General features: G+C 37.8%; 1 protein-coding gene across 3 annotated transcripts in view; it reads right to left on the bottom strand.

The window, feature by feature from the left end:
- Positions 1–1,196: 1,196 nt before the first annotated feature.
- Positions 1,197–17,857, bottom strand: part of LOC113058177 (endothelin-converting enzyme 2-like) — a 43,923-nt gene continuing 27,262 nt past the window's right edge. For all 3 annotated transcript variants that reach the window (XM_026225845.1, XM_026225847.1, XM_026225846.1), the window contains 15 exons: positions 13,064–13,188; positions 11,626–11,772; positions 11,442–11,504; positions 11,126–11,314; positions 7,642–7,784; positions 7,324–7,438; positions 6,285–6,395; positions 6,035–6,133; positions 5,797–5,874; positions 4,727–4,830; positions 4,538–4,648; positions 4,392–4,459; positions 4,037–4,227; positions 3,558–3,653; positions 1,197–2,218 (listed from right to left, as the gene is read on the bottom strand). In XM_026225845.1, coding sequence (XP_026081630.1) covers positions 2,042–2,218; positions 3,558–3,653; positions 4,037–4,227; positions 4,392–4,459; positions 4,538–4,648; positions 4,727–4,830; positions 5,797–5,874; positions 6,035–6,133; positions 6,285–6,395; positions 7,324–7,438; positions 7,642–7,784; positions 11,126–11,314; positions 11,442–11,504; positions 11,626–11,772; positions 13,064–13,188 — 1,817 coding nt within the window. In that variant the 3' untranslated portion in view covers positions 1,197–2,041. The remainder of the gene's footprint in view (positions 2,219–3,557; positions 3,654–4,036; positions 4,228–4,391; positions 4,460–4,537; positions 4,649–4,726; positions 4,831–5,796; positions 5,875–6,034; positions 6,134–6,284; positions 6,396–7,323; positions 7,439–7,641; positions 7,785–11,125; positions 11,315–11,441; positions 11,505–11,625; positions 11,773–13,063; positions 13,189–17,857) is intronic.

Genomic DNA, 17,857 nt, shown 5'->3' with positions numbered 1-17,857 from the left:
CAATATTTCACCCAAAAATTTAATTTACCTCATCTCAGTCCCAACTTATACCACAAAATAGAAATATAACTTGACTGTGACTTCTCCCAAAATATAGATGTAAACTCATAATTCAGAGAAGAATATCCTCAGTTGTGATTTTTTTATTTTGTGGCCGAAATAAGCTTTCATACAAACCCGTATGACTTTCTTAAAAAACAAAAACGAAAGATATTTCAAGAAATATTCATGCTGCTCTTTTCCATTCAACTACAGCACATAAAATGTTAAAATTTCTTTGAAAACCTTTACCAAATGTGTATGTCCCAATATATACAGTGATTGTTAATCGTTAGAATTTTTAGGGGCATTACATTTAGCAGTTCACCTCAACCTCAGATGATTAGCGGTCTCAGCCTCGAGCCATGCAGAAATGTGGATGTTTAAATGCCAGCTGAGGGAATAAGATGCCAAACACTTACAGATTGAGCTTTTAAAATGGTGCAATTCAACTCTGGTTTAAAAAAAACAAAAGCAATAAACCAACAAAATGTGAATTTAGCAGCATTCAAAAAACATCAAATGACAAAACCGGCCTGCTTTATGGAAGCAGAAACCTGATTCAGAAGAAAAACTGGCCAACAGCATAAACATTCAGATTCATAACACATACTTGCAACTGAAAACAACGGAGAAGGAATCACACACGACAACTATCCAACCTGAAACAGGTGATTTAAATGATCGAGCATACAATGATGTCTGACGCAACTCCCTGAAACACAGAAGGCATGCTGGGAAGTTTAGCAGACGATAACAAAATGCTTTTGGGTGAATCTCAAGATATTCCAAGAATGTGACACATTTCAGTCCAACATCAGAGCCTGTTTTAATGATTTTTTAAAACGTCAAGAAACATTTCTGATTATTATGAAAGATCGAAATAGTTGTGCTGCTTAATATTTTTGTGGCAATTGTGAAATTGGATAATTGACAAAAATTATATATATATATATATATATATATATATATATATATATATATACTGTATATATTCATTTCATTTAATATATTTTTTCATTATTATTTTAGATTTTTGATCTCATTACAATCTAATGAAATGTAATGAATCTGGTGGAATAATGTGCTATTTTTTCATGGAAATCGAGTGGGAAAATTCTTTATAGTTCTACAAACTGACATTTTTATGCAAATAATAATAATCTATTAACTTTGGAGTGAAATATGACTCAAACATAGGTGAGATTCACCTTTTTAGTGGTTTTCAGAACGTAACATGACAGCACTTCAGCAAAACTGACAAAGATCAGCACGACATGGAGACGGAAAAATACATCCTTCACACACTCAACTCAACGTCGCAAAACACAGTGGAATTATGGAGTAACTGAAGACGAAGCGTTCACTTACACAAGGAACAAACCTACAATTGTTCTTTGGCAAAAAGCAGTTTAAAATGAACATCTCATTTCAACTTTGTCAAGACCAAATCATGACACACAGGACGGATGAACAAACAGTGGCTCTCCCTGTCATTTGATAGTGTTTCTTTGAAATCACAATTGGGAAATAGGCTCTCATCCTTGAAAGGTCTTCCTTCCTGTGGGGGTCACAGATGTAGTTCAGCACTTCCTGTGAGGTCACTGGGAGAACATGAAGTTTCCTGTGAAGTCATCACAGATGGATCCAAACATTTCCTGTGGGGTTCCACGGAGAGGGGTTCCAGCGGCATCACAGTGCTCACATCTTCCCGATCAGAAGACGAGATCAGAATCAGGCCTGTTTTAAATCAAGGTATGAAGCACACAAACACACATGTAAGCGTGGGACCCTTAATGTCTCCCAAGGTCAGTGAACAAATAAATAAAGAGAGTCTGATGTGGCGTTGGAGAAGAGCGGTGGCAGGTGCTCGCTTCATCCTCCTGCTTTAAGCCTGACTTCTCAAATAACTCTGAGCACATAAATAAAATCAGTGCTTGAGAAAGAGCCAGAAAGGCTGGTCTGTGCACGCGGGCTGGTGTCTGGGGGGCGGGAGACGGTCCTACCACACCTCGCAGCGGTGGCCTGAGTTCATGGGGGTGCCCAGAGGACACTGGAAGTGCTCCGTGAATTCGGGTGAGTTGGATAGAGTGCCGATTACACGGTATTTGGGAGGGCTGTGAGGGTCCGTCATCAGGCCCTCGTGAGCGCTTTCTGGAGTTCGGACTGAACACCACACCTACGAAGAAGAGCCATAGGAATGCATGTTTGAGGGTTTCATATGCTTTCACAGACATAGCTCTGATTAGCATTGCGTCTATAAAAAACTTATATATATATTAAGTCTGTAAACTTTTTTTTTAGAAATATTGGTAACATCACAAAATGTACAATTAGCAGACACCGTTTTTTTTTTTACCAGTATGTGGTTTCCCTGGGAATTTAACCCACAACCTTTTGCACCGCAAATGCAATGCTGTACCCCTGAGCCACAGGAACATATGATTTTAAATTAGTGATATGACTTAAAATAATTGTATATTAGTGTACACAAATATAAGATTACATTAATAAAATGAAATTATATTTAAAACAATTCAATGTAAATGCATTTAAATTTAATAAAATGTTATACTAATATATTAAATTAAATAACCCCATTTGAACATTAAACTAAATGTATTTTCTTGATTAAAATTAACCAAGACAATTGTTTATCATTAAGTACTAATACTTAGTATAAATTATAATATCTTAATATATTAACATATTTTATATGTTATATAACATTAATATATTAACACAACTCTTATAAGTTATAGACATTATTTATAATATACTCCACAATTACTGTATATTAACTATTTTTTTATGATTTATCTATCTCTTTTGCTCACTTTATTTGATAAAGAATACAGTAAAAAGGCCAATATTGTGAAATATTATTGCAATTAAAGCAGAAACTTTTTCCATTTTAAATATGGAACTTAAATTTGGAATTTAAATAATTAATTTCTGTAATGCTAAGCAGAAATAATTTTAATATGCTCATTTTCTGCTTAACAATGTTACTGTTTTTACTTTATTTTTCATAAGAAAATGTTCAGCCCTGGTGCAAAAAAAAAGATAATTATTTCAAAAACAGTCCAAAAAAATCTGAATTATCCCAAGCTTTTTAACTGTAGTGTACACACACACACACACACACACACACACACACACACACACACACACACACACACACATACACAAACTATACTTATTTTATAATTTAATACATATTTATATGACATAGTAAAAACATGTCCTCAGTTCATAATACCTACAACCATTTTAATCTATGTTGCTGTATCAAACCGTGTTGTAGAAAGTGTTATTTTATTATTTAAAAAATGATATTTTTTATTTTTAAGTAAATGCATTTCTGATTCTGTTACCATATCACACAGTGACTGACAGGTTAATACTTGGTCTCACAGCATCTTTTTTATTTTTATTTATTTTTACAGTCGATGTTTCATGTCATACATGTAACTACTAAGCAAACATGTTTCTTTATTGTGTGTGTCTTTTCATACCTGAGCAAAACCTACGAAGAAGAGCTGGTCGTTTGTCAGATTGACAGCTGGGAGCCTCTTCTCTTCACCGTTCTTCTGCACCCATGAGCGATACGCCTGCAAAACAAACAGAAATCTCCAAATCAGTCTGTATTAAAAAGAATTTAAAAAAATAATGATTTATATGAATGACCACTAGAGGGAGGTTCTTCTAAGAATATTCAAGAAGAAATTTCCAGTGGGATGCTTTTATGAAATGTAACGTGCTTCTCTAATGGCTTTGAATACACATCCACTCTGAAGGTGGACATCCACTCTCAGGCCTGTCATTTCAATTATTGAATATGAGTGCCCGTACAAACCTCTAAAAAGATTTTTTTAAAGCTGGCATACAGTCAAGTGTAGGAAATGTTTGGGGGCTTAATGTCTGCATCATTTCCACACCTTTCGTTGCATATGAACAAAAACAGCTAAAACCCAAAAGCTGAAATGCAACCTACATGATAGGCAGCTTTCAAGCCGCCGTTATCTGCGATGTTTTCTCCCAGGGTCTGTTTGCCGTTGATGTGCTCTCCGTTGATGGTGTACTGAGTGTACTGATCGATCATGCACTCGGTGCGGTTCTTAAACGCGTCCACCGAGGAGTTCTGCCACCACGGCCGAAGGTTTCCATCTTTGTCATACTCTCTGCCTGTGAAACAGAATTAAAGGGGTTATATAATGAAATACTGAATTCTTCTCAACCGGTCACAATACAACAGCCTATAAACTTTCAGGACTCAAAAAAGACTGAACTGAAATCAAGCAACTAGTGTACTATCAAGTATAACTGGACATCATGGGAGGACTTCTAACCTTGGTCATCGAAGGCATGTGTTAACTCATGTCCCATCACCACTCCAATGCCACCAAAGTTTAAAGCTCTGTGAGACAAACCAAAACATCTCAGTTATGGAAGAAAAACGATTTTCTTTATAACTCTTTTAGCCGTGTCTGCTCACTTGGGGTGATTCTGGGCGTAGAAGGGGGCCTGTAAGATGCCGGCGGGGAAGACGATTCCGTTCTTGGTGGGCATGTAGTATGCGTTCACCGTGGGTGGAGTCATGCTCCATCTACAGCACACAGAAATCAGCCGTCAGCTCACAGTACGTCTCACATGCTTCTCTCTTAACACACACTCTTACACTCACTGGTCTCTGTTGGGCGGCTTGCGCAGCTGGTCTGCCATCACTCGTGCTGAGAAGTTATAGAAGTTGATCATATTCTGGAAGAAGTTGTCTTCTGTTACCTCGTACTACAAGAAAATCACATCACATTGTCTGTTAGCTGGGATATTTTGAATTATTAATCAAGTAAATAAAAGTATTTAACAAATCAATCAATCGATTTGCTAATTCGTTCCCTCGATTCGTTCCCTCTATTCGCGAATTTGTTCCCTCGATTCGCTAATTCGTTCCCTCGATTCGCTAATCCGTTTAATCCGTTCCCTCGATTCGCTAATCCATTTAATCCGGTCCCTCGATTCGCTAATTCGTTCCCTCGATTCGCTAATCCGTTTAATCCGTTCCCTCGATTCGCTAATCCATTTAATCCGGTCCCTCGATTCGCTAATTCGTTCCCTCGACTTGTTAATCCGTTCCCTCGATTCGCTAATCCATTTAATCCATTCCCTCGATTCGCAAATCCGTTCCCTCGATTCGCTAATTCATTCCCTCGATTTGCTAATCCGTTCCCTTGATACACTAATCCGTTTCCTCGATTCGCCAATCTCTTCCCTCGATTTGCTAATTCGTTCCCTCGATTTGATAATCCGTTCCCTTGATACGCTAATCCGTTCCCTCGATTCGTTCCCTCGATTCGTTCCCTTGATACGCTAATCCGTTCCCTCGATTCGTTCCCTCGATCCGTTCCCTCGATTCACTCATTTGTTCCTTCAATTCGTAAATTGATTCCCTCGATTTGTTAATTTGTTCCTTCGATTTGCTAATTCATTCCCTTGATTTCCCTAAAACAATACTTATTGACTCAGAACTTTTAGATGGTCCTGTAAATATATATATATATATATATATATATATATATATATATATATATATATATATATATATATATATATAAATTACTAATTTACTGCAGAATTCTTATTATTTTAAATATTTAGATAGTTTGAACTTCATTCAGTCACACTGAAAATCATTTAAGCCTGGAGATAAAGTTTTAGGAATCTAACATGTAAAACAAAAGATATTTCCAAACTCACCCCATCATATACATCATCAAGCTCTTTGGGGTCCAGAATGAAGTCTGGAAATCCGATCATGTCATAGATGGCATCCGCCTAGAGCCAGAAAAGACACATTATCCAGATTCTTTTTTTTCGGCAAGCTCTGCAAAGTGTTTACAGTTAAGCTGTTTTTGCAGTCTTGAATCCAAGACAAATCCACAATTGTGGGTTATCCAGTCATGCTGCTTTCTCTGTCATTCTCCCTCTCCCTCACCTTGTCCTTGGCAGCTTGTCGGGTCTGTTCATCCATCCATTTCAAATCATCCAGCGCGTCTTTGAAAGCTGTGCGGATTTCATTGATCATCCCCTCCGCCTGCGTTATGACAGAAAGATGGATTGAGAACTGTGTCATTGACTCTGCTGCCACATGGGGGCAAACACACGCCAGCAACGAGAGTATGAAGAAAACACTAGGACATGAGCTTGTTTACTTTAAACATGACATTTGGCTTTACGTGACTCACTATTTCTTTGCTCTGTTTGTCGAAAGTGGCTTTGACGAAAAGAGCACCCAATGCAAAACCGAGAGTGTCATCTGTGTTCCCAATGCACGTCTGCCAGCGTGGAGTGCAGGACTGAATATGAAACAGACATATTGACAAATTACATGCAGATGAACTTAGTTGGCAACCTGAAACAAGCATAAAAACACAGAATGGGTGCCAGATTTTTTATGTGATTATGTCAATTAAAAACATGTTCAACACATCACTAATTGTTCTGCATGTACTCTGATTGAATACACAAATTGTGCAAAACAAAAAGCAGTCTGGACTCTCTCTTTAATGGAAATAATCACATCATTTTGAACATCTGAATCTTTTTTTTTATTCTATCAAAATGTACTCACACTCATGTCCCTTATTAAAATGCCTAATTTTCCACTTGTAGTGTACTTGAAATCTTAAAAGTACATTTTAAACGCTGTACTTTCAGATTATATAATATTGATGAAAAAGGGCCACTTTAAGTGCACTTAGAGACAGACACTTTCATGACCATGTTTTTTTTTTACATTTAAAGTACAGTTTAGCTGACTAAGATACTAAAGCACATGTAAAGTATTTGATTGTAATTTAACTCTACCGTGTTATTTGATATTACATTTACATTTAATATGCAGTGTAAAATGTACTAAATTGCAACAACCATATTTAAATAGATCACTACGGAAATTCATCTAAAAGATCTTTCTTAAGTGGGTCATCAATTTGAATATGCATTAACGCAAATGAGAATTGGAGAGGTGAGGAAAAAAAGATTTTTAGGTGAATAATTAATGACTGAAATGTCTGTTCATCACACAAAGCATGTGATGTAATATTGTGTGTGGAACTGTTTTTGGTGATGTAAGGAGCTTTTTCAGTCCCCATTCACCATTATATTTCCATTACATTATATTGTTCCATTAAACAGTCAATAGGGTTTGGAACAACATGAAGGGGAGTAAATAAATGACAACAGAATTATCACTTTGGTGTGAACCATTTCTTCAACACACACCTTCTTGGTGCCGTAGAGGCTCTCCAGCAGTTTGTCCTGAGCGTTCTCAAAGCGCTGGTCCAGACTGGACGCTCCTTTCTGAACCAGATTCCAGATCATGTAATTATTCAAAAGACTGGGGAAGAAAGAGAGAGAATGCATTCACATATCTAAATAAAGGTCCCATGTCTTCATTTCTATTCATTTATTTCTACAGGTAAAGAGAGAGACAGTAACAATATTCAGAGACAGATTCGTTTAGATTCGTAAACAGACACTCTCAGAGGGGACGTCCTCTTCCTGAACTCTGGTTCGCTGTAACCCCTGAGACAGTCGTACCTGTGGTCCGTCTTGTTGATGAGATCCGACACCTGTTGCAGGTATTCTTTAGCGTAGACCACCACAGGCTCCGTGTCGTTCAGCTCCAGCGGTGACAGGACGAAGTTCAGATAATCCAACCATTCAACTGCTGGAGACAACGTCTATGACCAAAAACAAATGGCATACTGAATATTTCCATCTTAATGTACTGATTAATTGTAAAACATTGGGCTGTTAAGTGAGAACCGCCCCCAACAACTACTGACACCTACTGGTGTGGATGCAGCATTACACAATGGCGAACATTTTCGGTTACAATAATGAGCCAAAATACATACATATCTAATTAAAACTTTACATCTTACAATTAAAACTTTATATGTCGCAATGCTACTTTATTTCTCAAAATATGACTATGACTAAAATATATCTTAATGTGCAATTGTGACTATATTTTGTCTTTTTTTTGTCACTTTATATCTCGCAATGTGACTTTATTTCTTGTAAATGTGGCTTTATAAAAGACAGTGTAACTTTGTAGCTCACAATATGACTTTAAATCTCATAACTGGGACTTTATTTCTCACAGTGTGAGTTTATTTCTTGCAGTGTCGCTTTAAATATCACAATTTTGACTTTATATACGGTAAAGTGACTATTTCTTCACTGAAAAAAAATGTATGTAGAAACAAATTTCACAAATAATTACAAACAAATGGCAAATAACTTTGAATTAAACATGACATTTTTGAAGTAGAAAGACTTAAACAGTATTTTCTTGTAAAACATACTACAGTAAAAAACTTTGTCACTTTATATCTCACAATTGTATAGTTTTTTATTTTGCAATGTGTGATAGTTCGCAGTATGACCTTATTTTTGTTTATAACTCACAATGTGACTATCTTCTATCACAAGGTGAGTTTATATCTTGCAGTGTAGCAAATTATCACAGAATGAGTTCACATTTTTTGCTACACTTTGTGACTTGCATTTTATATTTTATCTTACAATTGAAACTTTATATCTCAAAAGATGCTTTTAAATCAATCATTTTTATTTGACTCTACAGTAAAACCTTCTATGACTGGGGTCCGATAATCAAGTGAATAGCATTAGTAAAGGGGCGATGCACTTTGATAAATCTTTTAGTAGGGAGTGTTCCTTTTTAATTCTAATCAATTTAGATTTTTCCATAACCTTGGCTGTGAGAGCTCAGCCTGTCTCGATACTTTCCCTTAATGATTTCTCTTTCAGCCTTGAAAAGGACACAGAGTGCGCGTTCAGATTCGCTCTCACATAAAATGCTCAACTAATCAGCAGACTAAAGCCAAGAAGTTGCATGTTTTCATTCCTGAATCCTGGATGCAGTTCTAGCCGCTCTGCCCTTGGGTGTAATAGAGCACAGACCTCCATCATACACAGCTGAACGCCTCTCAGCACACAGCCCTCATCTCCTCTGTGGATTTCTAGTTGATGGAAACAGATTAGCTGACTGAACTGGACTGTTTTCTCTCTCTTATGGATATGAGAAGCTGTGTTGTTTTTTAATAAACCTGAACCCCTGCATGAAGATGGGCAAAATAAGAAATGACTGATGCAGGTTAAAAAAAAAATCAATAATAATTAAATTCAGGCAGACAAACACCCTTAAAGCTAATGTATGTATTTTTTTTTCTGTTAAGTTAAGGGCAGTCAGACTCAATAGCAGTCACTGTATAATGAAGGATATCGCAGATATATGTACATAATCAGTTGCATGACTGTGCCAAAGCAATCTCCACTTGTTCAAAAGAATGAGAAACTGCTTTTATGATGTGTATAAATGGCTAGATGATGTGCAGGTTGCACATAGTTTTGAGAATTTCATTTCTGATTTGAGAAATGCACCAAAGCGACTGTGAAAAGCTGTAAATGTTTCGTGCAGCTAAATTAACATCATCAATCATTCTGCAAGTTTACCACAAGCTGTTTCGGATCTTACTGGAACTGATCGCAGACACATCTTAGGACAATCTAGTTTGTTGAAAAGCAACCATTTATCAGTAAATGATGGAAACAATTTCACATGAATCTTTGTGTGAAGGGATCTTTTCACATATGAGATAAAGTGTGGGGAAAGTTGTTTATTACAGAATGTGTGTTCCAGCACACTGTGTTGCAGTTAAAGAACTGAAATCTGTGTTTTTTGTGTGAGCGAGGGGAGTAAAGAGCCCTGTTATAAATGCATGTTACCCACATAGATCATAGAACCTAAAAATGACACGTGATATTTTGTTTTCTTTTAATAAAAAAGAACTCAGCGTGTTAAGTCAAGTGTAAGAATTGTCACGGGAGTCACCACACATCTGAGCTGCACGGCTGCCAGAGAAACACAAGTATAGTCATATGAATGTATAATGTGTTGTGATTCAGCATCAAGGCACTGGAACCTCCACCTTAACAACTCACTGTACAGTTGCTCAGCAACTGTTGCCATGGAAATCACAGGAGCCTTCACAAAACAATCGTTTCCTGAACACTGGTGCGCATAGAAATTAAATGATGGAAAAATGGCAGGAGACAGAAGAATGAATACCAATCTGGAGAGAAAGATGAAAGAGAAAAAGAGAATTGGATGTGTCTGAGCCAAGATGAGGAGGAGACAAACACAGATGGATGGATGGATGGATATATTAATGCAAGGACCAAAATACACAGAATTGATTTATTTATTTATTTATTGATGTCTGATTGGTTGATTGATTGATGTCTGATTGATTGATTGATTGATTGGTTGATTAATTTGTTGATTCGTTGATTGGTTGATTGATGTCTGTTTGGTTGGTTGGTTGGTTGGTTGGTTGATTGATTGAGTGAGTGAGTGATTGATTGATTGGTGTCTGTTTGGTTGGTTGGTTGGTTGGTTGGTTGATTGATTGAGTGAGTGAGTGATTGATTGATTGGTGTCTGTTTGGTTGGTTGGTTGGTTGGTTGATTGATTGATTGATTGATTGAGTGAGTGAGTGAGTGAGTGATTGATTGGTTGATTGATTGGTGTCTGTTTGGTTGGTTGGTTGGTTGGTTGATTGATTGATTGAGTGAGTGAGTGAGTGAGTGAGTGAGTGAGTGATTGAGTGAGTGAGTGAGTGAGTGAGTGAGTGAGTGAGTGATTGAGTGATTGAGTGATTGATTGGTTGATTGATTGATTGGTTGATTGATTGATTGGTTGATTGGTTGATTGATGTGTTGTCCTCGTCTTATTTCATAAAGTGTGAACACAGACTCAAAGCACTGTATATTCTTCATCAACTCTCTCTTCTCGTACCTCGTACAAACACCTTTAATAAGCAATCTGTGTGAAACACGCTCATTATAATGATAGAATATTCAAACTAATGATTCCAAATGTTCAGTTCAGAACTTCTGAGCCTAATCAACACACTTTCAAGTGTTTACTGCAGCATTTCTCTAAACTCAATGAACCCCTCACGAGGCCGCGCACACACACACACACACACACCTGCAGATCAGCTATGGTTATCTTGTGGTAGATCTTCTCCTCGTCCCGCCGCTCGTCCTGAGGCACTGTGATGTTAGCCAGCGCCGTCTCGAAGTCCAAAATCTGCTGCATCTGAACTCGAGTGGAATTCTTGTCTCCTCCCAACAACAATCCCAACTCGACCATGTAATCCAGGTAAGCCTTCAATACCTAAACACACACACACACACACACACACCAGCACAGACAGCATTAGACACGCACTGCAAGCTGGGAAAGACTCAAAGCTCTTGACATTCCGATGTAAACTGAGACTTTAAGTTCTGCTTCATCCTACCTTCTCATTGGTCTTATTGAGGTAATAATCTCGGGATGGGAGGAAGAGTCCTGATTGGTCAACCTAAGGAAACAGGAAGTTTGCACAGGTGAGCAAACACCAGAGACGAGGTAAATACGACAAATACAATCAAACAAACACTTCCAGCTGAGTTTAGTAAACTCAATACAGTGAGTAAATGTACCTGAATGACATTACTGTTGGAGTTTTTGGGATCGACGCTGACACCGACAGTGAAGAAGGGCTGAGCTCTGTAAGGTCCTGAAACTATCTTTAAAACGTCCAGAAAGTTGTCTTTGTCCCAGGACTCTGTGATATTCCAGCCTCCTATCTACACACACAACAACAAACATCAGTTTTAGCAAAATGTCCAAGGCAGTACTTACTGTAAGTATCTACTGTACCGATTCACTTGTTGTAGACTTATCATGAAACCAAAACTGACACTATTTACATTATTTGTGTCCATTTCTTGTTATTCTTTCCACCAAATGTGTAAATGTTAAACCAAGGCCCGGAGATATTTAAAATGTGGGGGCAACAACTGCCCACATAAAATGAATCATCTGTTTTATCTATTTATTATCTAACATACTGTATTCCACTTATGTTTCATATTATCAATGTGCAGAATGTGAAGAAGCAGATCTCCAGTATTACAGGATGGTATTTTTGAGTGTTTATTTGACAGTTCATAACCAATGTCCCTCTAAGCGCAGAAGAATAAAATGCAGCGCACAGGACACACGCAAAAAAAACTGTCCCCTAAAGAGTTGGGAAAGCCATTTGATTGAATTCTAGTAAATGGAAACAATTGCAATGCTCATGCAAACCACTATATAGTTGGTGCTAAAAATGCTAAAAGCATTTACTTATGGAAGTGTGAAAAAGGCGAAAGATTAAAGAAGCAGACACCTCATGAAAGCCAATTAAATCTGTCTCACCTCTGAGAATAAACCTATTCTTGCTCTCTTCAACACTACTCGCTCTGTCACTGTGATCCCGATGACACGAGATGACAGAAAGAGTGATAGAATGACAAAGACAGAAGAGAAGAGTAGCGTTCGTGTTCAAAAGGCAGCTCATCAGAGGCACTATAGATTTTAGTTTCTCCATCTTCCCCACCATACCTCTTTTAAACCTCGCAGGAGGCAGCTGTGTGTGGGGAGGCAGTAAATTAGGAAGATGAAGTGCTGTTTGACATCACTGCTTTGTGTCTGTAACACGGATTAATCTTTCAGGTCTGTGCCGAGGGTTAGTTTCAGAGCTTTCTTCTTCAAAATGGCTGATTCAGAGAGACAGAAGTGCATGAAAATCTCTCTGAAGGATGTCTACATCATTTCAAGGCTCGTCGATTTCAAAACGAGAGGAATTGACGGTATCGGAGCAATTTGAGACAAGTTGTCTTGCTCAGCTCAAATAAAAGGGTTAATTTTTTTGGAGACGCACAGTAAAGCAATCAAAAAATTAATCAGGCATCAGATTAAATCAAATGGTCATTCGATAAAATTGGTGTTTTTGCAAATCAATAGGAAACACTGAATGTTTAAAATTTTACAGAAATTTACCGAGTTTGCACTGTTTATCCTCCACACTACAGGGGGCGACGCAGAAACACTTACCTTTGCAATCAAGTCGATGAGTGGTTGGGCTCCAAGCTCTTCTATTCGCTGTTCATTAAGACAGGAGAGGTAGTAGGACTGCGTCTTCCTCTCTGCTTCACTGCTTGAGTTAAAAGTGCCGTTTTCTACAGGAACACATAGGAAAGTTGCATCACAAAATGGTTTGCATAAGTACATTTCATAAGTAAAAGTTTTAAAGAGGTCATATTATGCCCTTTTTACAAAATATAATAAAAGTCTCAGGTGTCCCCAGAATGTGTCTGTAACATTTCAGCTCAAAATACACCACAGAACATAAATTACTCAATGCCGTAAATACACCTATCTTGGGTGGAAGCAAAATCATGCTGTGTCTCTTTAAATGCAAATGAACTGCTGCTGCTGAGTATTTACAGCTCAACAACAAACAAAACATATCTTCTCTATTGTGAAAATCTGAATTGTGAGACAAACTCAGAATTGCAAGATAAAGGACTCACTATATTTTTATACACAAAACTATTTTTCCTGCCACAAAAAAAGGGTAATTGGAACTTTTTAATCACACAGTTTAGACTTTTCATCTCAGATCTCTGCGTTTACATCTACCAGTTCTGTTTATATCTCACAATTTTGACTTTGTCTCACAATACTGACTCCAATTCTGAAAAACTTTCAGAGGTGGAAACAAGCTTCCATACAATGCTCCTTTGATCACTGTGTGCTTTCATCAAAATGTTCGGTCACACTTTATTTTAGGGTCCAATTCTCACTATTAACTAACCATTAACTATGACTTTTGCCTCAATTAACCTCTTATTTGCTGTTTATTAATAGTTTATAAGGTAGTTGTTAAGTTTAGGGTATTGGGTAGGATTATGTCATGCATTACATGTACTTTATAAGCACTAATAAACTGCCATTATGTTAATAATAGACATGCTAATAAGCAACTAGTTATTAGTGTGAATTGGACCCTATACTAAAGTGTTACCAAATGTTCTTCAAAATTTTGCGTCTGAAACAAAATTAGGGTGAGTAAAAATTACGATTTTCATATTCTTTTGATGCTTGGATGCTAAAGCAAAACTGCCCCTCACAGAAATAAAAGACAGGACATGAAGCATGAGAGACAGGAAACAAAATCATCACCTAGACAAAGAGGCAGCTTAGAGCGCCATCATTAGGGTAAAACAAACACGACAGCCGAAGAACAACTTAAAAAGGGTCATTACACAGGGTCATGAAACAGCCAACAGAGTTTCTCCAGCTGTCTGTCAAGCTGACACAATGGTGCTCTCTGATTGGCTCCCATCATGAAGCATGGAATTATGGTACGTAAACATTGGCAATTCAGTGCAGGTAAACAGAGTCCAAACTGGAAAAACTGCAACAAAGGGCCCTGCCGTCCATCTTTCTTAATGTCACGTCGATGACAGCTGCCCTCGTGCAACAAAACGTGACGAAACGCAGATGCCGTTGGCGAGCCAAACAAGCAGGGTGGTTTTCATTCTCAATAACCTCTGCCATCAGTCGCAGTCAAAACACTGTGTGCCACAGCTGACAGGCAGAGGGGAAAATCACTGCCACTGCCATGCTAACTTCATTCACATGAGAAATGGCTAAATTAAGTGGAAGGTGCCAGAACAAGTGATTGACAGCACTGGGTGCAAATTGGAATCAACAGAGAAACAACCAGTGAGGGCAAACCTGTAAGTACACCATGCAGGCTGACTTCCTGAGGAGTGCAAAGACTCTTTGGTTTACATGACATACTGTGGACACTATGTTTACTTACATTTTTTGTAAAACTCCAAAAGCGCTGCTATACATACTATTCAATGCAGTTTTCACACTAGTGGCGCCAACAACTTTTCACACAAATTGCTTACAGGCGTAGACTTGATGTTTTGTGCAATTCCTTGTACAATACTATGTTATGACCTTAAAACACTTTTACCATTTTACCACACTTAACTAACCATCTGCATATGTCTGGCTTTTCTGACGCTGTAAACTTGCTCTGTAGCGCACCCGGTCCAGCATTTCATTTGTGATGTGGAGCACTCGGGTACGAGAGTCATTAAAAGAGCTCAAAGACTTGTAGACGCAAGCTAAAATGGCACAGTTGCTCCAGCAAATGCATTTTTCTTCACTGTTTTGTAGAAATTTCGTCTTTATCTTTGAAAAGATTTAGAATATGATTTTCAAAGTGACTGTTTAATGTAATTCAATGTTTTGGGGGAGTTACACCATGTGACATGAATGATCTCTCATGACTTTGCTGACAACCATTTTCGAAATCTTAAAATCTTGACAAAATTACTTTTTCATCACAGAATTTGAATTCAATTTGCAATAGTACATGTAAATGCTGCAATTTAATTTTGTGTGTTTATGGTGGAACAGAAAAGATACACTTTAACTTCACACATCTCAACCAAGAAAAGAGGAACACACAGGGGTTTGAACAAACAGATAAAGGCACACAAATGATGAGTCACAAATACCCACACACCTACACACTCTTGAACACAATTATGCTTGTCATTATGACCTTTGATTTGTGCTTTTAGTTGTTGTCATGGCAATATACCTCGCACATCTTTGGAGAAGGAATAATTCACTCTTCTGCTTGTGTTTTACACACATCTGTGTTGTGCAAAAGAGAGATAATGAATCTACAATATGACCATTCAAGCAAACAATCTGCAAATCCCTAAACCAGCTCTTAGTTTCACATTCCCCTCTGTTCATGCTCATTTGTCTTTTCCGCTGTATTCTCTCCTCCTAACAGTGCAATTACATTAAGAAACAAGAGGCAGAAATATTCAAGTAATAAATTCTCAGAGGAACAGTGGCAGTCCAATTACTGATCAGCGGGTCTAGTCTAGAGAGAGGACACACGGTGAGAGAGAAATGGGCTTTGGCACGACTCACTGCTCATCTATCAGAATTCAGAGCTGATCTCATTCCATTTTCCAGAATTTTCTTGTGTTTGTTTCTGTTTGATGCATGTGCAAAGGGTGAAAGTCAGCCCAAAATGGCTCTGTGTGAGAGAAAAAAAACAACACTGCACTGCTTTGCAAATGCACACACTTAAAATCTGACTTCATGAATCTAAAACTTTTGTTTTTGTTTAAAGAGTAATGTACGCTCAATTTGGTATATCATATATCCTTTACTTCTTTTTATATTAGTCACTGAACTATTCATGTCTTTTGGGCTGTTTAAAAAAGTAGCAAAACCTCTATTGGTTGACACATTTCGCCCATTGCACTGTACACAATGGAGTCCATATTTGTACATGCAGATATTATTTCACCAAAATTCACAGTGGATCCAAAATAATTTCAAAAGCTTACAATCTAGTGCGTTCATATTTCATCCCTTCACTCCTCCTCAACATTTTCTTCCTTTCTGTTTTTCTATCCTCTCTCTCTCTCTCTGAAAGAGGTCATTAGGGAACATTCTTCATTTACAGTTCACTAGAGCGTTACTTTCACCTGCTGCACACACACTCAACCAATCACTCCAAGAAGCCCAATCCACAAAAGATGGATGATTTATCTGAGAGTAATATGAGATCAGAAATGTCCATGTACAGCACGTGTTATTAAATGTGCAGAAGGGTGAGAGAACAGTGTGGTGTGATTGGATGAAGACGGCTGTGGGGGTGATGCAACACACAGAGAGTCAATGTGATGGAGTGTCATTAGGGCAAAACGGCCGCAGGGACCCCAGTGTGAGAGCGCATTCATTAGACAGAGAGAGATTGATCAAAGCCAGCACATTACAACAGCTTATTAAATAAAACAGACCGAGTCAAACAGACCAACAATTAGAGAGAGGAATGAAGCAATGCGTTCGAAGGCAAAAGAGACTACATTAGCATTTTTGTAGGGAATGCTAGAACCTGCAAGGCAGCAAATAAATAAACAGAGAGTTCAATAAATAATAAACATTGGCAGGGTTTTTTTTTTTTTTTTTTTTTTTGAAAAATGAAAATCTGCATCCTAATATACAGCGAGGGAAGGAGAAGGATAGTGAAATTGATGAGATTCCTATGCTTGACTTTCCATTAATTAGCATTGCTTGCTAAGGCAAGCATCGTTATATTTATTTATTATACTTTAGCAATGTAATGACTGATGAGCCTACGTGAAATCATGTGGCTTGTTAAGAAGAGGTGCTATTCTATACCTACAGGATGTAGATTGCTTGGTGGATTACAAATGGGTAAAAATCGCAAACCTCCTAGTAATAGCTAACCTTGAAAACTACTTTTAGCAACCATTTACCAATAACCATAAAGAACAGCACATCACACATTTAACCACATCCTTGCAATCATCGAAAACTGCATAGCATCAAACTAACAATGCCAATACAACTGCCCAAGACTCTATAGCAGCCTTTTAGAAACCATCCAGAACAACCTAGAAAACAACATGTAATGCCCTAGACAACTACTCAGAGTGTCCTAGCATTTAGCAGCACCCTGAAAACTCAAGAAAGCAGCAACCACTAGAGAATATCCCGACAATCATCAAGAATTATGTAGCAACTACCTAGCATCACCTTGGCCATCCCATAAATACCCTAGCAAATTACCTAGTAGCACCCTGGCAACCACTTAAAACAACACACTTGCAGCTTGCAACACCCTGACAACTACCCAGAATATCCTAGCAACCATTTAGCAATATCCTGGCAACCATTAAGAACACCATAGCAACAACAGAACAACCCATGGCAACCACCTAGCATCACTCTACAAGTGTCAAAGTCAGTGGCATCATCACTTCAAGTTTG

The sequence above is a fragment of the Carassius auratus genome, chromosome 40 (genome assembly GCF_003368295.1).
Source record: "Carassius auratus strain Wakin chromosome 40, ASM336829v1, whole genome shotgun sequence".
Taxonomy (NCBI): domain Eukaryota; kingdom Metazoa; phylum Chordata; class Actinopteri; order Cypriniformes; family Cyprinidae; genus Carassius; species Carassius auratus.
Note: the sequence above shows the minus strand (reverse complement) of the source record. Positions and strands in the feature narration are given on the sequence as shown.